The following is a 27,008-nucleotide window of genomic DNA, read 5'->3' on the forward strand; positions in this document are numbered from 1 at the left end:
TATGTTTTTTCATCTGACAAAAAATTTTCTAACACATTCATTCAACACAGAGACACATACACTCATTTATTTATTTTTTTTTTTTGGTTCTTGAAGCTTATTGTTTGGAAATTTTTTTTTTTTTTTTTGGATATAAAAAACACACACACACATAGAGAGAGCCAAATAAAAATTCATATTATGTTGGTGAGAATTGTTCCATCAAAATTTTCATGTATTTCATTTCACACATATATATATATAGAAAAGGGGATATATATCAAATGCGTTTACATCAAATGACAAAAAATCTCTTTTTTTTCACTTGCTTAAATTCTGGAACTCATCTCATCTCATCTCATCTTTTTTTTCGGTTTTCCATTTTTTTTTTCTATTCTTTTGAATGCCATGAATTGCTGCCGGTTTTTTTTTGTATGGATATTTTTCTCTCTCACTATTTTTATATGTCAACTACAACCACCAAAATCAAAGAAGAAACTAAAGTGAAATGAAGAAAAAGAAACAACCAGCTATAATAGTTGATGATGATGATGATGATGATGATGATGAGAATGGAAAATGGGCAAAGAAACTCATAAACATTTTTCCATATGCATGTAAATGACTAGAATTACACATTTATATATTTTTTATGAAAATTTTTTTACTGGAATAAAATCCATTCAACCCATATAACCATTTATATTATAATAATGAAAAAAAAACAAATCATGAATTGGCTTTAACTTATTATGATTTTTTTTTCTTCAATAATTTTGGATCGCAGGTTTGTCGAAGCATTTTGTTGTTCAAAAAAATTTGTCATCTACATCATTTGTTTTTTGTCTTTTCATAAATTTCACTATAACTCAACATATACTTTTATTATGAACAAAAAAAAATGAATGAATGAATGACATTCCTTGGCAACGGCTTGTCACATTTGTTGTTGTTCGTTGTTGATTGGTGCCCATCATTTGTATGGCTTGTAGAATTGTTGATGTTCATTGATCATCATCATCATCATCATCATCATCAGTATAATGATCTAAAATAAAATTTCAATCAAAAAAACCATGTGATTCTTATTCTATGTATATACATGTATTACAAATCAAATGTTTAGTTATGGAACCAGTGGTGATGATTGAAATTTTTTTTATTATTTTATTTTTCATTTGAACATAGCAATGAAGTTGACGCTAAAATATATTCTCACACAGTTAGAAAGAGAAAATCTCTTTTACTACCAAGAATGTTGAAATAATACCAAACGAACAAAAAAAAAACAGAAGGAAGTTAGAAAAAGAAAAAAAAAGTTCAGGCAAGTGTCAAGCTAGAGAAAAAAAAAAGAAAAAAAATTTCTTTCTATTTTTAACGGTTTTTGTTGTTGTTGTTGTTGTTGTTGTTGTTGAATGAATAAATATAGGAAATAACAATGAAATGAATAAAAAATAAAAAATTTTCCGTGAATACCAAACGATCAACCAAGAAAGATAAAAAGTAGAAAAAAAAATTTATATGTGAAACAAAGTGAAACATATAGCGTAAATATATTTGTGTATGGCATCCTACTTGGACCAGCTTTATGGTTTTTTTTTCTGTTGGCACATACATACATGGTTAGACACATTTAAAACAGCATTTACTTTTTTTTCGTTTGTTTGTTTGTTTCACAGTCACAGTCAGTGATTTTGGATTCACATTTTTATTTTTTATTTTTTTTTTTTTTTACTTTTCACACTTCTTCATTCATTCTTTGTGTCATATATGAATGAAAAAAAAACAATAACAGAAACAATATTGTGCATGATGATGATGATAATGATATTCTCATTTAAATTTTATATATACAAAAGATTCTGTATATGCAATGTGTAATGTCCTTCAAAGGACATCGTAAAATAAGAATACAGTTTCCTTCAAGTATTCTTGAACGAATTGGCAAATGAGGAAACTATGTGGAAAAAACGTGGTCATGAATCATATGAATCATACCTTATTTGCTGGCTTGCCGTCAATATTCACCATCATTTTTTAAAAATCTTCATTTTTTTTTATTAAATTTTCTTATATTTAAAATTTGTGTTTGTATCCACGTGTGTTTAATTTTGGCCATAAAGAAAACGGTGTGTTTGTTCCAAGGTAAATTAACTTGGAAACAGATAGCGACCTAAAGACAAGTCCTTCCGGCCACAATAGCTATAGTAGCAATCAGTATAGTGGGTTAATATCCGATACATAACATTTATATGTGTGTGTGTGTGCGTGTTTTGGAACAATGAGTATCTGTAGTATGTGTTTCTTTTTTTTTTTTTTGAATAATAATGATAATAATAACAATAATGACACCAACCTCAACCATATATATGCCATTACACTTACATATTGCACACACACACACACACACACACAGACAATTATTCAAATTCTTCTTTCCATGGTGTCTTTATATCGTCAACAACGAATCCTAACATATTCTTTGTTTTATTTCATCTTAGCTTTTGGTGTTTAGTTGTGGTGGCTTTAGTTTACATTTTTTCCTATTGTCTTTTTTTTCGTCACATTTCTACCTCCAAATACCCCTATCATCATCATGTAAATATTCAAAAAAGAATTCTTCTGGTTTTTTTCCCCATACTGTTCAATTCTATACATAGTATGTATTACATACACACACACATAGTAAATACAATGAGAATAATTTTTGCACTAAAAAAAAATACTTCTTGGACTAACTTTTATCCATGAGAAAAAAAAATAGGGAAAGAATATGGGGTTTATACAACTATACTCTCTACTCATACATCGTAATGTTATCGTACGATATATTCTTTGCTTTTGTGTTGGTTTCACATCTTTTTCATTTTCGAGGTTCACAATCTTTTTCTCTTTCTTTCTTCTTTGTTCATGGTGTTCTATTAATGGCACACATCCGCTATGTTGATGATGATGATGATGATGATGGCTATGAACACTAACTCGAATCGATGAACCAGACCAAAGTAAAATCCGAAACCCTCGTATATTCACTAATATACACAAAAAAAAATAGATGACGACGACCCAAAGGCAAAGAACAGGCGAACATTATCATCATCACCATCCATATATCCTCTCTCTCTCATTTTATTTTACCCCCTTTCTCTAACACTCTTTTAGGAGGAGAAAATGAGAAAAAAAACCAAACGCAAAATAGTGAATGAAACAAAGAATCCAAACGATGACGACATAAAAACACACACACACATATACATTTTTTTACTTGTGATTCGGTATCGGTATCGGGTTTATTCGTACTTTTCATTCATTTGGTCGATTCGATTTGAGATCCGGAGCAATGGTTTTTTTTCTCATTTTGCCTTTACTCTCTCTTTCACTCTAACTAAACCGAACCCGGTTCGAACACAATTACTATGTATATGTGGATGATGATGATGATGGGTGCATGGTACATACCACTTGTGATTGCGCCTGTATGTTTTTGTGTAATAATAATGTATGTGTGTGTGTCTGTGTGTGTATGTGGCTAGAATTTTGTTGTTTTTTCTTTCTTTCTTCATACAGATTCTATGTATTAATATTTTGATGCTACCACTACAAATCAATGAGCTATGATGATAATGATAATATTCCCAAAATATCCGTGAAATATCTAGTGGAGAAAGCAAAAGAATATGTATAGAAAGAGAGAAAAAAAACGAGAAAATGTGTGATAGAGAAAGAGCTAAACAGAATTGGAAAAGAGCGATTTGAGATGAAAGAGAATGGGGAAAAAAGTTCCAGAAGTTCCTATTGATCATAGAGAATTTGGATTCAATTTTTTTCTTCTGTTCATGATTCCAAATATTTGTGTGTATTTATGTGTGTGCGCATGTGTGGACCATTTTTAAAATTACAATAACTGAATGAATGGATGTGGATGATGTCTGTTCCTGAAACTCGATGTATATGTGGATAATATACATTGTATACATTTACATTGGCCGCCATTCATTCAATCGGCATCAATACATACATACACACATATACACAAAAAAAACGCACGCACATTTTTTATTCTTCATCATCTTCGTCATCATCTATTATAACCAACAATGTCTTTCTATGGTTCCACTGTGTTTTTATTTTCATCAACAACTTCAACATCATCCATACGACAACCATCATCATCTTCATACACATCTTATATACAAAAATACAGATACCGATGATTATGATCACAAACACATACACACACAAAAACATCGACGACACATCCGGAATGATAACAATGTTTCAATGATTTTCAATGAATTTTCAAAGAAAAAAAAACATTGGACATTTCTTTGTAAATTGATCATTTGTTCAAAAAATCCATAAAGTTTTTCACATAAACATTTATATAATATAAAATCATTGGCCATATTTTACATACATCTTTATCCTAAAAATAATGTACGTGGACACACCCATCCCTCCATCCACACACACACACACACATGCTATTTATTGCAGAATCTCAAACCAGATACAGAGAATGATTTAAAAAATAATTGATAGAATTTACCTCAAAACATAATTATCATATATATTGATGCATAATTTACAATCAAATCCTCTGTGATGTTGTCAATACCTCTCACTCTCACTTACTTTCTTTTGGATGTAAATGCGTGACATAGACATACACCCAACATATATAAATTTATTTTGTGAAAATCCATGTATTGAATTCAACCAAATCAAAGATTCCGAATTTCAAAACATACATACTTTTGTTTTGTGTGAATTAAATTCCAATATCATTAATGTCCATTTATTGTATCAGTCAATTTAGTGAAACACACACACACAGAGAAAAATTTGATTCAAGCAGATTCCAATTTCATACATATATATGAAGTTAATCAATTAATTTTCTCTCGCAAACAACAACGGATTCCGGTTACGATTTTTTTTATGAAAATATATGTCCTATCGACAAGATTTGTTGACAAACCTTTTTTCCAAATTATCATCATCATCATCGTCATGATCATTAAATATAGAAAAAAATAAAAACTTTTTTTACGACTATCTAATATCTCTCTGACTGTGTGTGTGTGTGTTTATTATTATTATTATCCATTTTTTTTCTTGTTGTTCACACACAATATTTCATCATCATCATCATCGCCCATTTTCGTTTTTGTTGTTTTTGTTGTTTTTTTTATATTTTCTCGACGATATATAACCGGTAAGTTCTGGTTCATTTACTCGTTAGTTTGTTTGTAAAATAAAGGTGGTTTGCTTGAATAACCCGATTGAAATGACTGATAATTCTTCTCTTTTTCCCCTCTATATATTTTTCTTGTTATGTGTGCTTGTATTTGTCACTTACTTAACTCTTTTTTTTCAAAATTTCATTTTTTTTGCTCATTATACAGCCCAAATTTTTTCTTCATACAATATTGAATTGATTCATTCATATTTGTATCGAATTTCATAACGACAACAACACGTTTTATTCATTTGGATTTAATATTTATAAAACGATGAAACTTCGACGATCATCAAGTTTTGATTCATTATTCAATGTTTCAATGTTATCAACATCATCATCATCATCAACGACTACAACGTCATCATCATCATCATCAAGAATACCAGCCGTATCATCATTGATTCATGATACGAATGATGAACATCAATTATCGATCACAACATTTACAGCAACAAATATGGATAATAATGATGATAATAAGAATGGTACAGCAACAATGATGATGACCAATGATGGCAATAATGAGAATAATGTCAATAACAATAACAATGGCTTTAATTATTATAAAACATATTGTGGACGATCGATGATCGATCAAACAACACAGGTAAAAATAAAAATGAAATGAAAGAATTTTATATATTATATGATCATTATGACGCTATTGCATGGATAGGAATTGTTCTTGTTGTTGAATTTTTTTTTTGTTTGTTTGGTATTTTAATTCTACGATTACATTTAGAACATTAATCAGGTTAAATATATAAATGTGTATCGATCTAGTTATTTTTTTCATTTACGATGATGATAATTCGAAATAATAATAATGATAAAATGGTCCACAAAAATACACATATATAGATGAAACGAAAGTTTCCTCTTTCTCTCTCTCTCTCTGTGTGTGTGTGTGTGTGTTTCTTGATGAATGTAGAAGATTAATTAAATCGATATCGAATCGATTCGGGTGTGTGTGTGTGTGTTTGCTTTTCCTAGTTAGTTTTTTGACCGATTATAATGGATCGTCATTAAGTATTTGCATTAGGTTCTTTTTTTTCACAATGAGTATGCTCATATTATATATATATACATGTATCATGCGAAAAAAAGGAAAGAATTTTCTCCATTTTAACAGCAGCAGCAGCAGCAACAATAACAACAACAAAATTCTATCGTTTTTGAATTTGTTAGTACTGAAAATTTTTGTTACCAATACCAATATTTTATTGGTCGGATCTTTTTTTATTTTTTTTTTGTTCCATCGTTGATTCCTCGTAAATAACAATTTAGATTATTGCAAATATTATACTTGATATATATTGTATTACCCCGTTCAAATACAGTAGAAAAAAATGAGTGAAAGTGAATGAACCAGGAAAATAAATTCCTAAACATTTTACCTACTACGTATCACGGTTACTATCAACAAAATCAACAGACACAGCGATCACTTGATTACGAATGTGGAAAGAATTTTTTTTTATCATTTCAAAATACTGTTAGACAATGAGAATTTATTTTCATTTTCATTTTTTTTTTTTTTTTTTTTTTTTGGTTTTCATTGCAAAATTCGGGAAAATAAATAACCAAATGTGGGTATCTCAACAGTGTAGGTGTATGTGTATGTGTGTGCATGAATATGCATTCAAGAATATTTACACGTACCAGTAAAACCAGGATGGAATAAAAAAAAAACAACACTATTGAGATAGGTGTATTTTACACTATACCAATTTGATTCTATATGTTTTGATATGCAGCAACATTGCGGCCCATTAATTTTCAAACACACATAATTTGTTACAATTTATACACACACTTTTCATTTCTTGATCAAATCTATTTGATCTGAATGTTTTTTTTATATATTTCATTTCTCTGTCATAGTAGTATATATGTATTCTGTATGTATTCTAAAGTGTTTCATTTTTGAATAATGAATGTTTCACTATATAAATTTTGATTACCGAACTGAAGAGAAAAAATTTATAAACACAAATACATATATATACAATATGTAGTTATAATTCAATAATAATTGATCAAAACATTTTTGTTGTTGTTGTTGTTGCTGTTGTTGTCGATAAACCCTACGGCCAAACAGAATATAGATATATTTAGGAAATTCTCTCTATGAATTCACTATTTCCTTTTTTTCCTCTTTTCCGGGCTGACAAAATGATCAAACATCAACGAGTGAAAGAAATATGTGATTGTGAATACAAATTGTGAAAAAAAACAAACAAAAAATTCAAACATTTTACAACTTTTCAATGTATTTTTTCTGTTCATTGGCCTTGTCAACAATGTTGTTGTTTATGGTAAACAAAATTTTTTCTGAAATAATAATGGTAAATAAATCAACGAGTGTTCACAAACACACACACACAACAAGCATACACTTATACAACATCACAGATACATACATACATTATTATAATTAAACAATTGAAATGACAATAGTTCCACTTAAAAATTTTTTATTCTGTTTTTATTGAGGAGAAAAAGATTTTTTTTTTTTGCCATTCTTTTTAATATTTTAATGTTATCGTTAATATTTGTATTCATCATTGAATATTTTTCTAATGAAGTCAAAGCTTCTTGTTTGATGTGTGTGTGTATTCGATGAGAAGAGAAAATATATAGAAAAATATTCAAATTCATTCAGCCAAGTCGAATGATTATAATCAACAAACCAAACGATTCAATAGAATGAAAGAAAAAACCAGTGAATGGTCGATCATTCGACCGTGTTTGTGTCAAAAATCCATCGTTTATTCTGATTGTCACACCAATTCAGGACCCTTGTTATTGGAAAAGATATTTTTATTTTTTTTACTTTTTTTTTTTTTGGTTGTTGTTGTTGTCGACATTTTTCATTGTTCCTGCTGTTGTGTTGTTGAATTCAATGATGTTTGTTGAACAAGTTTGAATTTTTTTTTTTTTACTATTTCTCTATTCTGACTATGTATTTGTATGAATGCAAGTGAATTTGAAAAAAAAAATAAAATAAAATAAAATGACTGACTGAATAAATTCCATTTACTGTTTTGTAAATGAAGTGAATGAAAAAAAAAAGTTCACGTTTGTGCATGTGTATCCGTTTTCGTCATCATCATCGTCGCCGTAGTTGTTGTTGTTGTTGTTGTTCCAGAAACATGCAACGAAAACAATCAGTTGTCCAATAATAATGTCTATTGAACATTTAGCATTTGTTTCTTGTTTTTTTTCTATTTGTGTATGTGTGTGTGTGTGTGTTTTTTTATAATATTCAAGTGTGACGAGTGAATTTTTTTTTTATTTTATTTTATTTTTCAATATATATTGAATTTGTTTGTCTTGAAACAACATTGACAAACAATTGATTCTGTTTCGTTCATCAATGTTAATGTTATTCCATTGAAATTTTTTTTTTTGTTTTTTGTTCGTGCGATGGACACATTCATTTTTTTCAAGTTTTGTTGTTCAAATGTCAAATTTTACAGAAAGTGAGAAAAAGAGATTGAGAGAGAGAGGAGTATTTGACAGCAAATAAAAGCAAAAACAAATAAAAATAGTAAATTGAAAATGGAAATTAATATTGAATCACAAGAAAAAAAATAGACAAAAATAAATTGATTAATCAGATTCAAATATTAGATTGATGGAAGGGGTGGTGGTGAACGTTTGTTTTTCCTATCAATCAAGAACCACATATTTTCCTTAAAATTTATATTAGATTCTATTCTATTCTAGATCAATAAGATAATGATGATAATAATTTGATCAATTGGGGCACAGCCCATCACTTACTTTGATAAATCTATTATAGAATATTTTATATCAGTGGTAATAATTTACAATCCTTTCGTTACATTTCGAATCAATATTGATCATCATTAATGTCTTTCTGTCTGTCTGTATGTATGTATGTGTTCGTGAGAATTGTCCATCTATGTTGATGATTATTATTTTGTCGTTGTGGTTTTTTGTTGTTGTTGTTGTTTTTATATAGATCATTTTTTCCATTATCATCATCATCATCAAATAATAATTTCAATGGCAATGATTATCATGTGGATGACTTTATTATCATATAATAATCTTGATCTAGTATGAAAAAAATGATAAATATAAATAGATAGGCCAATCAAGAATGAAAGAATAAAAATGCATTTATATCATGCAATGATAAACCAAAAGAAAAAAGTTTGTTGGCCCGTTTTTTTTATATATTCTCTGTTTATACAGTGTATGTGTATAAATATGTTTAGCCTGAATAAATGAATCAATTCCTGATCAATCAATGATTACGTGATCTGAGATTATTCTCTCTCTCTCTCTCTCTCTCTCTCTCTCTCTCTCTCTCTCTCTCTCTCTCTCTCTCTCTCTCTCTCTTTCTCTGTCTCTTTTCTGTTTGATCCAATAATATACCCGAAAGAATGTCAATATAAATGTGAGTGAATGTGTGTGTGTAAACAAGAATTGACAAAAGAACAAGTAGATCAACTATGGAATTTTTTTTTCACTAGATAGAATGGAACAAAAACATATAAAAACGATGATAATAATAAAGCCTGCATTATACTATAGTAAAAAAAATGAATGAATGACAATAACGATGGTGATGATGACAACAACGGAATGCAATGAAAAACAAATAAATAAACAATTCAAAAATGTTATTCGGTATTATTATTATTATTATCAATTGAATTACCTTGTATATTTTTCCCATTATATTCTGTTGTCATCATCATCATCATTGTTGTAGTTATTGTCAAATGGTTGTCGTTGTCGTTGTTGTTTTTTTTTTTTTTTTTTTGAATTGTCAAATTTATTTATTCAAATTGTTTTCATTCACGCAGATCGAAAATTGTCATCATCATTTTTCATATATATGCATATGTGTGTTTTGTTTGTTTGTGTGTGTGTGTGTGTGTATTGGAAATTTCTTTTAGTATTGTTCTTTGGATCTTGATGATTTTTTTTCCAAGAGATAGCCAGAGAGAGAGAGAAAGAGAGAGAGAGAGAGAGAGAGAGAGAGAGAGAGAGAGAGAGAGAGAGAGAGAGAGAGAGAGAGAGAGAGAGAGAGAGAGAGAGAGAGAGAGAGAGAAAAGAAATTTTTTTTTCTCATTCGATAATTTATTCATATTTATTTGAATTTTCTCATTTTTTTTTAAATTTCATTTTCATTGGATGTCTATGTTTATTTATTTATTAAATGAATGAATGAATGATGATGATGATGATTTTAGGACCAATGTGTACATGTTATTATCAAACTTTTACATTTCGATTTTCAATCTGTATATTTGTTTTTGCATTTATGTATGCATTTTGTATGTGTATGTAAGAGAGAGAGAGAGAGAGAAAGAATTCGAATGAATATGAGACGAATGTATATACAATGAAGAAAATGAAAATGAAAATCAAATAGAAATCGATGTCATCATTATCGATTGATATTTTTTTTTTAGTTCCGTCAATTTTTCTCCTCTTTTATTTTGCTTTTCGTTGATTGATTTTTTTTTTTCGTTCACTTTCCATAGCATTTTTGTTGGTTCGGCAACTGTTTACTGTGATTTGTTTTTTTTTTTAAATATTTAATGATAATATAACTAAAATAATATTCTAATTCTAATAAACTAACGTAATTTCAGAAATATTGTGTGTATATTTTTGTGTGGACAAATAATAATTGCATCAGAAAAAAAAACTAATCCATTCATTCATATTTGTCATTTTATTTCTTTATTCAGAAAAAAAATCATATGACAACAACAAGAACAAAAAAAAAACGTTGTCAAGATTTGTTCAAGATTATTTTTTTTTTTTTTGTTGCCCACTACAAATCTTGACAATAAGCTTGTTCCAATAACCTTTTTTCTGGGAACTAAATGGCTAAAAAAAAAATATAAAAATATAGAAATGTAGAATTGATTGAGGAAGTGTGTTTGTGAATGATAGAAATGAATGAAAAATGAATTTTCTCTCTCAGTCTGATTATCCACATATAAGTAGTATATAATATATGTCCATGTTCAACGTGAATGTTGTATGTTTGTTTTTTTTTCCTATTTCTCCGTATATAAAATAAATATATATATAAAATCATGAAAAAAACCAAAAATAGATGCAAAAAAACCAGGGTTTGTTTGGGAAACACACACACACACACAGACAGAAAAAAAAATTCAACATTACCCTCAATGGATAGGAAGTGGAAAAAAACTTTTTATTTTGAAAGACAAATATTTTGTGCATTATGTGTGTGTGTGTGTGTGTGTGTGATTATGTCAATAGAATCGATTTTTATTATTCACCATCAGAGAAAAAATTCCATTCCAAAAAAATTGGGTTCAAAAAAAATGACCCCGAAACAAAAAAAAAGTCAACAACAACAACAATTGTAAAAGAAAAAAATTAATTCATTTTCTTTCGATTTTTTTTCTCTCTCTTTCTCTCTCTCTCTCTCTCTCTCTCTCTCTCTCTCTCGAATTTTTGCCAAATAAAAATCAAAATGAAATTTAATCATTAAAATAATATTGCCACTGTGATCTTCCGTTGTGGATGGATTTATCGCTTTATTTACATTTGATGAATCTTTCTATTTTTGAAAAAAAAATTCAAAATTAAATAAAAAATCAATTCTAGACGCCGGAAGATTGGAGAACAAATTCATGTTCAATAATTGCTTCTGTTGTACATCATCATCCAAATGGCTACAATGACCAACATTATCAACAAAATCATGTACTTATGGTCAATAATAATGATGATGATGATGATAAGCATTGTCATCGGTTAGATGCATCAACAACAACTACTTCTACTAATACGACGATGACGACAAATGAAAAGAAGCAGCAGCAGCAGCTGCCTATTGTTAACCATCATACAATGAACAACAGTCATCATCATCATCATCAACATAATCGTTGTGGAATGTCGCCATTTCAACAACAACAACAACAACAACAACAAAAAAACTTAAATGACAATGATGATTTCGATGATGATAAAGATGGTAAAAATGATGAAAAAATGGCGACAAAAAATGAAAATAATAATAATAAATCATTTTTGATCAATTGTGATTGTAATAATGATCATCACAAGATCATTGAATCTATTGAAACTACTGCCACCACCACCACCACTAACAATAACAATAACAACAACATTATCAAACAGCAGGTATGATCGATTTTTTTTTCAATTGAGTTTTTTTTTATTATTTTCTTGAATTTCTATTTCTTGCTTCAAACAATTTCGTTTTAAACTTTTGTCGTATGTTGTGTGTGTATGTGTGTGTGCATTCAACCACATTTTGGAGAGAATCACCAACCACACCACCACAATATTTGTATTTTTAATTCTTTATGCTATTAGATTCTGGTTTCATAGATACCAGAATATTATACTGGAAAAAAAACTTGAATCGAAAAAAAGAATATGATGCGCAGAACAAAAGAATAATAAAAAAAAATATTGGAACGAGAAAAACCATCAATCTAAAAATAAACAAATTCCAAATTGTTTGGAATGTGTCACCAAATTGGTCACCAATTCATAGTGACCGAAACAACCATATTGTGTTGTTATTTGAGGCCTTTGGTGGTCGATTATTACTGATGGCAAAAAAAAAAAAAAAGAAAATAAAAAAAATGTCTAGTTTTTTTCCCATTGTTATTGTTGTGTTTTTTTTTACTATTGAATTCTTGTTTCGGGAATCATTTTCTTATCTATCTTGATCTATTCATCTGTGTGCAGAATAATAGAAATGATAAAAAAAAACGAATCTGTACACACATATCTGAAAGCGTATGCAATTAAAAATGATCATCATGATAATGATGATGGTGAAATTTGTACATAAACACTTACTACTACACTCATATACAAAATACACAACAACAACAACAACAACGACAACAAATAAACAACCATGTTCGTTGTCACATATTGTCCAATAATAATAATACCAATGGCGTAACAAAATTTTTCCATAATCAATTTTTTTTTATATTTTCTTCTTCTAGAATGAATTATTGCTTTTAGGTTCTTTCCTTTACTTTTTTTTCTCTATCTCTATACTGAACATGAACATGTTGGAAAAGTTGGATGAAAAAAAAATAGAGAGGAAATGAGCCCTTCCCTATTTTAACTATCCACTATATTAGAGCTTTAACTTTTTAATTTACGATATCATTGCTCAGGGCATATACATACATCATCATTCATTTTATTTCAAGCAACAATGTGTTCACATGAACGACAAAATATAGATTTAGAATAGCAACAATACATTTTGACTTATTGTGATTTTTTTTGCAATTTTATTCTTGTTGTTGTTGTTGTTGTTGTTGCTAAATATACGATAATGTTTTGTCATTTTGTAATATTAAAAATTTTGATTACCCTATTTTCACGATCATTACCTCAATATATATTAAAATAATGTTGAAATTGCTGAAATTTGTTTGAAATTGTGAAAAAAAAGAACGAGAAGAAATTATAACCCACATCTATTGGGTTTTGTTCTGTATATTTTTAGAAATACCAACTGTATTATCATAGGGAAAATGGGGTATTTATTTTTGTTCACTTTTTCCACATGATCATTGGTGATCATTCTTATTGTTGTCATCTATCTAGAAAAAAAACTATCACTGACGTTGTTTCCTATTCTGTTGTTTGTATTCTGTTATTGGTAATGCGAACACAGAAATGAGCAAAGAAAAAAAAGGAAGAAGAAAATTTGTAGAATATATTTTGTAACAGAATGTCAAAAGAGAGAGAGAGAGAGATATTCACACGATAAACGCATACATAGAAGCTTTCTGATGTCAATCTGTTTCAACAACAACAACAACAACAAGAAAGAATCAAGTAATAATGAAGAAAAAAGATTCGCTTATGTATATGGGTGGATGGATGGATGTACAAAATAAATATAAAGAGAATCAAAATTTGGTTTCCTTTGCTTTTTTTTCAACGATTTTTTCAATTCAAATTCTTTTTTTTTGTCTTCTTTACTTTCAGAGCTTTAGGCTGATGTTTTTCTCCCTGTGTGTGTGTTTGTGTTTATGTGCAGTATTGATTCAATACTCTTACTACTCAATTTCATTTTTGCTTCAAAACCAAATAAAACATCACAGAGAAAAACATATCCAGGGAATTGATGTGCTATTGTCTGACTGTCTGTGTCTCTCTGTCTATCTATCTATTGAGCTAAGTAATATGCTTGTGTTGTGTGATGTCCAAAACAGATAAAATTAAACGTGGAAAAAAAACTTTACGAATTCTACATTTTTATTCTATTATTATTATTATTTTTATTCTTGTTTTATTATTGTTGATGGTGTTGTATATATATTGAAAATATTGATACAACAATATAGTTTACATTGGAAATTGGAATTGCTTTATAGCACTTGGAATGGGATGGAATGGGGAAGAATATGTTTTAGTTTCAAATTTGTTCAAGATTTTTTTTTTTTTTTTTTGAATGGAAGGGGAAGCGAGCCGCTAGGGGAGATTTGAATATATTATTGTTATTGTTATTTTCTTACTATTTTCAGTTAGAATATATTTTTTTTTGTGAAGGACACTTGTATATCCTTTTTTTCCATTTCAAACATGAATATTTGTTTGACTGTCAAATCCTGTTTTGATATATCAATTGAAATTTCGAAAAATAAAATAAAATAAAATTTTACCAGCGGCTAAAGAGATATTGCAGATAACAATATTATTATTATGTAATATAATCAACTAAAATAAAATTTTTTTTTAAAAAGAAAAATAAAAGTACCAAATAATTTGATATATATTGATTCAAAGTTAAATATAGAAATGTACTAAAGGCCATTGAGACATTGACAAAAAACATTTGGTTTTATTCTTGATTCTTTTGTCTAGATTTTTTCAATAGCGAGTATTCTGTATTGGTGAATTAATTTAATTTCAAAATCATTCTTTGATTCTGGTTATAACATTATCATCATTATCTTGATTACCATTATTCTGCCATTGAGAATGAGTTGATGAACAAACATTACTTTTTCAATAATTTTTTTTTATCTTCACTTACTACTATTACTACTACTACTCCAACTCGTTATTAACGTTTTTATCATTTTAGATTCTATTATTATTATTATTATTATTGTGATTTCCTTTCTTTTACTACTCATTTCACAGAAACAACCATAAATGGATTCGAAAAAAAATGAAATTTTGATTGAATCTCAATATATATTCACAATCTCAATATACGATGATAATGATGATGATGATGATGATGATAATAATGGAAATGGTATCCAAAAAATATAAATGGATCGACGGATCCATAGTTTTTTCTCTAATATTTCGACCATTATTTTTATCAACTCTCTATCCATGTGCGTGTGTGTGTGTGTGTGTATGTTGATATGTATTAGTAACTTTATTAGAGTAATTTAATCAAAGCATATAGACACACATAGAGTTTTGGTCAAGTTTTTTTTTCTCTCTTTCTTTTTCTGGTTATCGATAACGATAGACAATATATATAGCAAATAATGTTATATAACTTATATACCAAAATCAATATAGATTATGATGACGAAAAGAAATAAAATAACGGCGCTAAAAGAATTGGAACGTGACGTTTGGATTGTTCACCACATTAACCCATTGCACTATAAGATTCTTTTAGTGCAGAATGTATATGTATGTGTGTGTGTATTAATAACAGAATAAATGTCTTATATGTGTCTAGTATGTGTATTCCCTATTGAGAATAATTTCTTCAAAATAAAGCCATTTTTTTTCTTTATTTGAAACATATATAAAAAAAGAAAAGTTTATCGCATATTCAATACTTTTTTTCACGTGGCTTCCATCGGATAGATCCATGTGTATTAGTGTTTTGGTCGCCATTGACATTTATTAAATTGGTTCATATAATTCCTCATCAATAGTGAATTTTGATTTCCAATTTTTTTGATTTTACGTTAGCACTTTCTTTCTTTCTTCTTTTTTTTGTTATTTTGTTTCGGTTTTAGATCGGATTAATATAGTTTTATTATTATTTGTTGCTTTTGAATCAAATTATTTGTTGTTGATGTGAACACACAACCATTAAATAGTGATTCATTCAATTGATTATCCATAATTGGTCATTAGCGATTAAATTTTATTGAATTTATTTTTTTTCACATCTTTTTCAATGAATGAAATTGTAAAAGTTGTAAATCTTTTGTAAGACGACGATAAATTGAACAAAGAAAAAAATAACGGTGCTGTTGTTTGCTGATAAAATGGAGCCATTATCTTCAAATTCCTAAGAAAAAGAAAAATCGTAAATACAATATAACCAGATAGTACAATATAAGAGTCTTTTTCACAAAAGATAAACTGACATGAAAAACGTCTTTATCCTCAATTAATTTTCAAGAAAAAATTTCATTACTTTTCACTATTTTCACTTTCAAGTCTTATTATGTCGCCATTCCTTTTTTGGTTTTTTTCAATTTTCTTTTTTAGTTGAAAAAAATCTGGTTTACAACGACCTTGTTTTCATCGAAAGTGTGAATCCGTGTATGTGTGTGTGTGTGTGTATTTTCATAATATATTTTTGTTGTCGTTGTTTTCATCGTTGGATCAGCAGGGCATTAGCTTTATAGGAAACCTAAATTTTGAAATTTGAAAAAAATCGAAATGAAAAGCAACGCGAAGAAGAGTTGATTCCAATTTTATTAGTTTGATCCACGGTCGTTAATGATGATTGAAAATCTCATCTCTTTTTCACTGGGTTTTTGCCTAGCCGCCTATATCTCTCTTTTTCCCGATTCAAGTTAAAAAATACCGTTCATTTTATATATATGGCCCATTAATCAAACGATTAAGTATTGAATGAAAAAAAAGTGAAAATCTATGGCCCAGGAAAAATTTCAAAAAAAAACTTTGTTATCCATTTGATTAAAAAAAAAATTTATATATCCTGTGATTTCTGGTTACTCGTTTTTTTCTGATTATGTCCTCTCATTTGAGGTCATCATCATTTTGAATTCTTTTATTCCATTTCAATTTTCCCATTTGTTATATCATTAAAACTAATTTATATGATCATTGTATATACAGAATTCATTGGAATTATCATCGAAACAGTTCTTGGCCACTAACTATGATTCCATTATCGATACCAATAATGTGAATATAGAACATGTAATCAATGTGAATGAAATGAAACATGGTGAAAATGATGATGAGCTAAAAGACATACGAATGCCTGGTGTTAGTGATGATGATCATCATCATACGACAACTATGCTGGCGACAAAAACTAAATTGGTTAGTTTTCGATTTGATTTTCGATTTTTGTTGTTGTTGTTGTTGTTGTTGTTGTATTTTCGTTTTATATTTGACTTACTAATGTCCTGCTTTTTTTCATTTCTTTTCCTGTTTTCTATTTCAAATTTATATATGTATAAATCATCATAATCATCAAATGCCGTCATCACCATTATTATCATGACTCTGTGTGTGCGTATGGTCATTACTTTTACTACTGTTCCATTCTTCTATTATTATAATACTGTAAAAAGAATTCAAATCAACATTGTCATCGTATAACATTGATCAGTAATAACGACACCATGTACGATGATGAGATTCCTGATAATATCCAACCAGAATTGAATGCAAAATTGAATCATCGAAATTGTTTTGCTTTTAGTAATACGGATGGTGGAAATGGTTTAATGGACGACGACGATAGTCATGTTTTTGCTGATGATGATGATGATGATGATGATTATAACAGTAATGCGATTTATAGAATTTGTAGTAGTGATGTTTGCAAATCGAATAATCGTCACCGACAACAAAATTGCGGTCTACAACGATCGTCTATAGAAGAATACGTTGATCGTACATTTAATCATAATGAGCATCAATCAACCAATGCTTTTGATAATATTAATGATAATGATTATGACTATGACAATGGTAATGGAAAAAACGATTTGATTCATCAATATCAACTACAACGACAAAAAGCAATGACAATCAATGAAACTTTTATACAACGTCATTGGAATCATTTTAATAGTCAGCAGCAGCAGCAGAAACAACAACAACAACAACTTTTTACTATTGCTAAATTACCATCGAACAACAACAACACTAATTTATCAAGATTAAATTTTGTTGGACTAACAATGACCAATAATAGTAATAACGCTAGTCATGTGCATGAGAAAAAGAATTATCATAGACAAAACAATGATTCAAACAAGAATGCTGATGTTGCCGTTGTCGTCGTATCGAATGGAAATAGTCATAATCGTGACAATAATGATTATCAACATGATCATATTGAATATGATAAAGAACCACGTGTCGTTAGTGATTTCCCAGCTTCAACAATAGATATTGATCATTCCGATAATAATAATCATCGTGATAGTTTCAACCACAATACTATGAATGATGACAATGAATCAAGTTGTCATGTATTGTCCAATAGTCATCAAATAAATTCAACAAATCCAACGAATAGAGTTATTGTTGATGATGTTGTTGACAATCAAGAAAATGATCCAAATTTATTTAATTTACAAAAAATTGATCAACTTAGGCCAAAGTTGATTACAATGAATTTAAACAACAACAATAATTATAATGAAAATATCTACAATAATGATGATTCGAATCGAGTATGGAATTATTCATCAAATAATAATGTTGTCAATTTGGCTAGAAAATGTGGAACCGAATTTCTGATGATGATGTCCACAAACAACATTGCATCAATACAACAGAATAATAATAATAATGCTGATGATGATTTTATGAACAATGGTGCATCATCATCGATTTGTAAGAAACCAATATTACATTCAATACAGCAGCCAAATGATAATGGCAATCGTTTTTATGACTCAAACTATTCATTGTTATCCAAATTGAGTGGCGACAAAATAGCCAATACATCGATGGATAGGGTTTTATTATCATCATCACCATCATCATCATCAACAACAATAAAAACATTGGCCAACAAGTCAAGCGTAACACGTACTCATGATAGATCAACATCAACAATACTTTCTGCATGGCATCAACGACAACAAAATTCATATGATGGAAATATTTGCAACAAAATCGAATCATCAGACAACATTATGAATGGTACAAAAAATGGCCATTACCATTTTGGACAAAATGACAATTCAATTAATTATTCTAAACAAGGTATGTGTTGTTTGTGAATGGCTTCATTTTTTTCCATTTATCTCCTTTCCTTTATTTGTCTCCATTGAGAAGCTTGTCATCAATTTATTAAATTACAAATTATGGGAAAAAAAGCTTTGATCTCATAGAACAGCGTTTTAAAAACTTTTTTTCGGTCGGTGATCAGTGTTAGCAGTAAAAATTTTTTTATCATTTTTTTAACAAAAAAACAAAAATAATATAAATTAGTGATTGGACATTTCGGTCAAGAGAAATTCAAATTTTAATTAAGCAAAAAAAAAAAAATTTTAAATTTGTTATCGCTGGCCGATTCTAGGTCGCAGACCACAGTTTGGGAAGGGCTGTAGATAGATGAAGATAGAAAAATACAAACACGCACATAATATTATAATTGAACGACCAATGAACATGAACAACAATGACAACAATAAAACAATGTTCAATCTTCATCTGTATATTGGACATTGTCAAATGTGCAAGCAATGTTTCTCTATATTCTTGTATATTTTGTATCGAATGTATGTATCATTTTTTTTTATTCTTAACGTTATTCCATGTTCATGTTTTTAATGTGTTTGTAACAGCATGTAAAGTATCATGTTGAGCTCCAACAACAACAACAACAACGAAAAAAAAACATATACAAATGGCTAATATATTATTATTATTATTATTAATACCATAATATATAAAACATACAAATAATGATAATAATAGCTTTTTCACATGAAACCTAATTCTTTCCTGTTTATTTTTTTTCTTTTCCTGTTGGAACTATTCTGCATATATGGATAGATTTTAGTGACAATGATGATGAACAAAAGAATATTGTATAGAATTTCGTTTTCCTCGAATGTTTTTCAATTTTTTTTAACATTATTGAAATTAATAATTATTTTTATCCTTATTAACAGAATCCGTATCCATTGCAAATGAACGAATTGTTAAATATGATGATGATGACGATAATCACAAGTTGTCAGATGGAAATGATTTAGATGGTGATGATAATACAATGATGATACAGAAATCGATGCCAATTTCAATACCAAAACCAATACAAAAAACAAATCAACAATTATTTGGATTTTTTGGCGCCTATCATCAACAACAACCAATGGATTCTGATCATCATAATCATCACCATCTTTTTCATTCTCATAATCGTCATATGCAACAACAATTATCGCATCATACTAAACCAATGAATGCAAATAATATGTTTATATCATCCAATTCTGTGGAAGAATTTAATCAGGTTTGTTTTGTTCATTTCATTCATATATTAGAATGATGATTATCATTATAATTGTATCTTGTGTATAGTGTTGACACATTGTTTTAATGATTTATTTACTGACCAAATCATTTCTGAGTTTAATTCCGTTTGAGTGATGTGTTTTTGTGTTCGAGTGTTTTGCTTTCACTCTATTTTTGTTTGTTATTTCTGGGTTTGTTTGAATTATTTCCATTTAAAATTATTTGATTTCATTTCATAGAATGTATTCAAGCGTAGAGGAATTCTAGTGGATTTTTTTTTCATATTACGAAGAAGATTTTCTTTTCTTCTTTTTTTTTGGCTGCCAATTTTTATATTCGCAACTTTTTTTTCTTATTCTTTGACCAAACCATGGTCTATGATTGTAAATATAAAATAGATATAAATATACAATTGTAACAATATGACAATCGTATTTCGTATACTCATAGATAGAAACAAATGAAGAACAAATGATTTATTATGACAATAGATAATTTTCATTCTCATTTTTCCGTTTGGCATATAGAATCTACTATCTTTCTCTGTATTATTTTTTTTTTTTGCTGTGGATATAGAACACTTGAAGAATTAGATGAAATGAAAAATAAAAAAAAAGAGACATACATACACACACCACAAATATAAATTGAATAGGAATTCAAAAAAAAGAAGAAGATTCTAACAACAAAAAAACCAACACCAAGAATAACCATTGGTGACCAATGGCCGCGGTTTTGTTGTTGGTCATTGTTGTTGTTGCGCGTTGTCATTATTATTATCATTGTTTTTGCGAGAAAAGAAAAAAAACTACCGATATTCTATCATTGCAGTTTTAGCATCAGTTGCAGCTGTTGTTGTTGTTGTTGTTATTGTTCACATCACATTTACAATTGAAGATTTTCATCAATATTAATTAACTTAATTACTTTGGAGATTTGCTTTGAGGTTTTATTTTTTGTTTGTTTGTTCATTAGTTATGTCTCGCGTTCATTAATTCATCTTTTTTATTGTTTTTTTTCAAATTATTATCATTATCATCATAAAATTGATATATTTTTTCAGACAATTTTTTGTTGTTGTTGTTGTTGTTTTTTTAATAATTTTACACATTTTTTTATCCTATTTGACTATAGCGCCGATTCAAACAATTTGTTTGTGTGTGTGTGTACAAGGGGAAAAAATAGCTTGCTCTTCCTGGAACAGCCAAAAAAAAGAAAGAAAACTTTCATTCTTTTTTTTTGTTGCTTCAAAATTGATAGTCTACTATTATATTCGATCCATATTAATGTATATATATCGAATATATATTGCCACCGATTGGCCTTCACTATCCATTTCAATATATCCAACCATCCATTCATCCATATATAATATATATATACGGACCAAACACTAAGACTTTAATATCATTATATATCCATTTGCTGTCAATTTGGCCCCATTTTTCCTCTATGCTATTAAAATGTTGTCAAGATGAAATAATAATAATAATAATAATAAAAATATATATACTAACTGTCCACATCAATCATTTTATTGATTCATTCATTTATTGTTTGTATAGAAAATTTCAGTATGAAAAAAAAACAAAAAACAACCAGAGCATCATTAAACCTTTTTTTTCACCTTTGTTTTTGTCATGAAATCAAATCTGGCATATAACAAGATCAAGAAGATGTAAACAAAAACGAAAACCATAACCATAAACTGAACATGGATAAATGAAAAATAGAAAGAAAAAATAAATAAATAAATTATCAGTTTTAATGATGAGTCAATTAATCATTAAGAAGGCTAAATTGTGATCAGATTGTTTTATTGTCATCAGTATCTTCATCATCATATTGGATATATGGATTTTTTTTGTTTTGTTTTTTCTTTGGTTCGCTTATCTTCTTCTTTCGTTACCATTTAATTATTTATTATTATCGTTGTTGTCAACATCAGTATTGTTATTATCAATATAAATATACAACAAAGTTTGACAAAATAATGTTTCGCATTTATTTTATTTTCGTTTTCATCACCCCTCGCCCACAAAAAAAAATAAGACCTCTTTTAGTTTTGGTATTTATGTTTCCACTTTATTATTACAAATTTGGCCATTTTTTTTCTCATGTTCATGTTCATCAAATTGACTATTTTTGGTGATTAAATTCTTAACAAAATAGAAAACAATGAATTGTCATCTCGAATATTACATCATCATCAAGTCTTCATATAATGAATGAATGGAAAATGGTTATGTCAATATATATCGTCTTCGTTGATGATCTTATGACCATGATAATTATGCGATTGATATTGTAACATAAAAAAAACAAATTTTCTCTCATTCATTTCAGTATCTCTTTTATGTTAGATAGATTCTGATTATTTGTCTCAAATAATCATACAGTAGTATGACATATGAAATGAAAATGATTAAAAGCGTTTTTTTTCTTTGTAGAAAACAATTACTGTATAAATCCTTGTTTCTTTTTTTTCCATAATATGATTATTATTGTATTCGAATATATATTGTGTAGCTAGAAAAAATGAACCACACATTATTATTAAAATTTATCATTAAATTATGAAAACGTTTCAACTTTGTCTTTCATATCTTTATCTCTCTCTAGAATTGATGTGATTCTTGATTCTCTTTCTTTTGATTTGCACATTAATTTCTTGGCCGCATCATAATCATCATACTTTTGGAATCGGTCAACTATGAATGACTTTGTTTGACTTGAGTATATAAATAATTCGATTGTACCCACACACAGATACCAACTATATTATATAACAGCTCCAATCTATCTTTCATAAATTTGTAATCGAATAAGCGATAATAATAATTTTTTTTCGTGAATTAACTAACTTTTCGTTCATTCATTCATTCATTGATTAATAGTGAATGATGCCTTTATAAAATAAAGTTCATTGAGAATGAATTTATTGATTCGTTTTTATTCTGCATCCATCCATTCTATTAAAATCATTAGTTTTTTTTTTTTTTTTTTTGCTTTATTATTTGATGATTCAATTTGTTCTTATATATCGTAAATGTGATCTGTTATTTTTTTCAATTTTTTTTCTATTTGATTTCAATTCTTTAATTATGGAGTCTTGTTTTTTTTCATTATTTGTTTTGTATAATGTTGAAATATTTAGCAAGAGGCTTGGAAGTATAAGATTCAATAGTTAGCAGTTGATGAATATGTGTTTAATCATTAATAAATAACTGGTTAACAAACTCATATATATACAATATTTACACCATTGAACATACTAATTAAATATACCCAACAGTTACATTATACAACTAATTCAATATTTCTTTTAACAATTCCAACACTCCCCCTGTTGAAATAAATATTGAAACGTCACAAAAACATCATAACAAAACGACGGCCATAACTTGCTCATGTCGTATTGCCAAACTTGCCAAAACATATTCAAAGACATTGATTCAACCAATGAATCCTTTACCATTACAGTAATTCTCTCGTCTTTTTCATGAATATTCGGACTTCCTTTTTCTTCATATCTCTTGTTCTTTGCACAAACTAAATAACTTTTGGTACGATTTTCTAAACTTTCTTCTTCTTCTGTTTTCACATCTGATTTACCAATTCCATTTGGTTTTAATCTGTGAACGTCTGCACAAGTGCCTGATCGATCGGCAACCCTGGTGACTCTACCATTCAAATAACTAATGGTTCTTTCGTAATCACCATCAAAAACAACCGTTTTGATCACATGCCAAAATCATCAGATGATATCATTTCCATTGACGAAGATTCAACCAATGAATCCGCTAACACACTGTGTTACCAACGTCGTCTTCCTAAATGATTATCCACTTTTCCTGTGCCAGAAGAAACGCCAGATGAAACAATTCCATCATTTTCGTATGTATCGTCACCAAATTAGTTTCTTAAACCAACGTCTGCAAAGACATACTCTGAAATGCTCTTTAGCACTTCTCTTGATTCCAGTTTACCATCCAATCTACGAATCATGCTAAGCATCGATTCCACGTCTCCAGAACATTTCTGTGAAAGACTTCCTGTAGATTTGCTTGAGCTTTCGCTATGGAACTGAAACAATCTTTCCATCAACTACTTGACATTCTCACAGCCGGATAAACGATAAGAATTGGCCTCATCGACTGCTTGAACAACGAATGCCACTGCCAAGAACTAATCGAATCTTTTACGACGTGCTTCCAAAGCACTCTGCTTTCCAACGTTAACATGATCACCATAGACCATAGATGAAAAATTTGTATCGACCAAAATACAAATGTTGGACATCTCTTGCGTGGATGGACCCATAACCTGTTGAAATATTTAGCAAGAGGCTTGGAAGTATAAGATTCAATAGTTAGCAGTTGATGAAATATGTGTTTAATCATTAATAAATAACTGGTTAACAAACTCATATATATACAATATTTACACTATTGAACATACTAATTAAATATACTCAACAGTTATATTAAACAACTAATTCAATATTTCTTTTAACAATTCCAACATATAATAATAATGATGATGATGACAATAGTTTTTCATCATAATAGGCTATATTTGACTAATAATTTTTTTCTTTCTTTCTTTTTTTTTTGCTTGTTTCGATTTTTTGTTCTGTCTTTCATTATTTCATAGGAAATTGCCGAATTAATGGAAAAGAATCAAATTGAGTGTGAAAAAAATAATGATAATGGTGATGGTGATGCTGATGATGATGATAAAATACATCAGCCAATGTCTACAATAGTAACGAATGGTGGTAGACGTGCACCAGTAACTGAATTGTTGATAGCTGCTGCTGCTGCTGCTGATGATGATGATGATGATGCTGATGCCATTGATTCCTCAACATCATCATCATCATCATTGTCATCATATCCTGTTGATTTTGGATCTAGTCCAACCGGAAGTTTATCAACTATTGCCCAAATTGATTGCTGGCAAGAATGGTCGCTTGATCAATCTTGTATGCCTTTTCTATGTGATGATGTAGATGATGAGCAACCACCACCATTGATTTTGGCCAACAATAATAATAATGATACTGGATCATTGTCCATTGATCATTCATTGGCATTACCAACAAATAGATTCATATCTACAAATAAACGAGTCCTGGATGAGACCGATATTGATCAATGGTTTCCCGATAAAGAATCATCGATAAATATCATCAAGAACAATAATAATGTTCAGTTGAATTTCAATAACAATAATAAAAAAGCCGATTCATCAATTGAATCTGTCGATTTTTCAATTGAAACACAACACGGACAGCATAATACGATTACCACCAATAGTAAATGTGCAAAAATTGTTAATAATAAACAAAATTTTTCATCACAAATGTTGCCCAGTCCTAAAATGATATCATCGGATATTGTCGATAATGTATTTGAAACGAAAGAACCTAGAACGAAAAATAAGCCAAAATTATATCAGCCAACTCAATCAGATGGATGGTTTGTTTCAATATTTTAGATTCTTTTTTCCAGTATTCTAATTATTTTTTTTTCTCTTTTTCTTTATGAATACGAAAATAAATATCCCACAAATAGGGGTTCAACAATTGCTGAAAATTTATTCATTGAACTTAGACAACAGCAGCATTCCCAACATTATCATGATTCCAATATGAAACAATTCAAATTGAAACCAAGTTTTCAATCAGCTTTCTTACCGGTTTCTGAGACAACTGCTTCATTTGTAACCACTAATCGACGAAGAATGCAAACTTCAAACTGATGATTTTTTGTTGTTGTCGTTTTGTAACTCTACATACATAGTGGTTTTCTGAGCATCACAGGACTACGTTAAACGCTAATCGAAACTTCGATTCTCCATGTTTGATCAACAAATATAACAGTAAAAAAAAGAAATTCTTGGCTATCATCTATTCTTTACACAACATATACCAAAAAAAGAGAGAATGTCATGCATACTTACCACACACACACGCACACACAAACACTTCTACATCAAACATCCAAACACACAAAAAGAGAAATTTTCATTCGAAAATTATTGATTGATCGATTTTTTTCTTCCCTTTTTCTTTGGGTTTATACTTTTCTCTACCCAATTTCTTCTTCTTGTGAATGCATATTATTATCGGTATTAAACCAAACAACAAAACAATTTCCTTAAAAATAGTGATATTAGCGTTTCTCTTCATTAATTAATAAACAAACTGAAAAAAAACAAAACATAAACACAACATTCAATGGATGGAGATTTTTTTTTCTTTAAAAAAAGGGAATTGTCAATATATGATCAG

General features: G+C 28.6%; 1 protein-coding gene across 1 annotated transcript; it reads left to right on the forward strand.

Annotated features, from left to right (window-relative positions):
* The first annotated feature begins 3,693 nt into the window (after positions 1–3,693).
* Positions 3,694–26,610, forward strand: LOC124498739 (uncharacterized). The gene is made up of 8 exons (XM_075735537.1): positions 3,694–5,197; positions 5,388–5,831; positions 11,858–12,400; positions 17,336–17,545; positions 17,800–19,450; positions 20,365–20,708; positions 25,367–26,193; positions 26,290–26,610. The coding sequence occupies exons 2-8, from the start codon at positions 5,496–5,498 to the stop codon at positions 26,474–26,476; spliced, it is 4,098 nt and encodes a 1,365-aa protein (XP_075591652.1). The 5' UTR covers positions 3,694–5,197; positions 5,388–5,495; the 3' UTR covers positions 26,477–26,610.
* Positions 26,611–27,008: the final 398 nt, after the last annotated feature.

Source organism: Dermatophagoides farinae, chromosome 2 (assembly GCF_024713945.1).
Source record: "Dermatophagoides farinae isolate YC_2012a chromosome 2, ASM2471394v1, whole genome shotgun sequence".
In the NCBI taxonomy this organism is placed as follows: Eukaryota; Metazoa; Arthropoda; class Arachnida; order Sarcoptiformes; family Pyroglyphidae; genus Dermatophagoides; species Dermatophagoides farinae.

Coding starts and splice junctions, on each gene's coding strand:
- LOC124498739 (XM_075735537.1), top strand. CDS start 5,496: ATGAAACTTCGACGATCATCAAGTTTTGATTCATTATTCAATGTTTCA. Junction 19,451..20,364: donor AATTAATTATTCTAAACAAG/GTATGTGTTGTT, acceptor CCTTATTAACAG/AATCCGTATCCATTGCAAAT. Junction 26,194..26,289: donor CCAACTCAATCAGATGGATG/GTTTGTTTCAAT, acceptor TCCCACAAATAG/GGGTTCAACAATTGCTGAAA.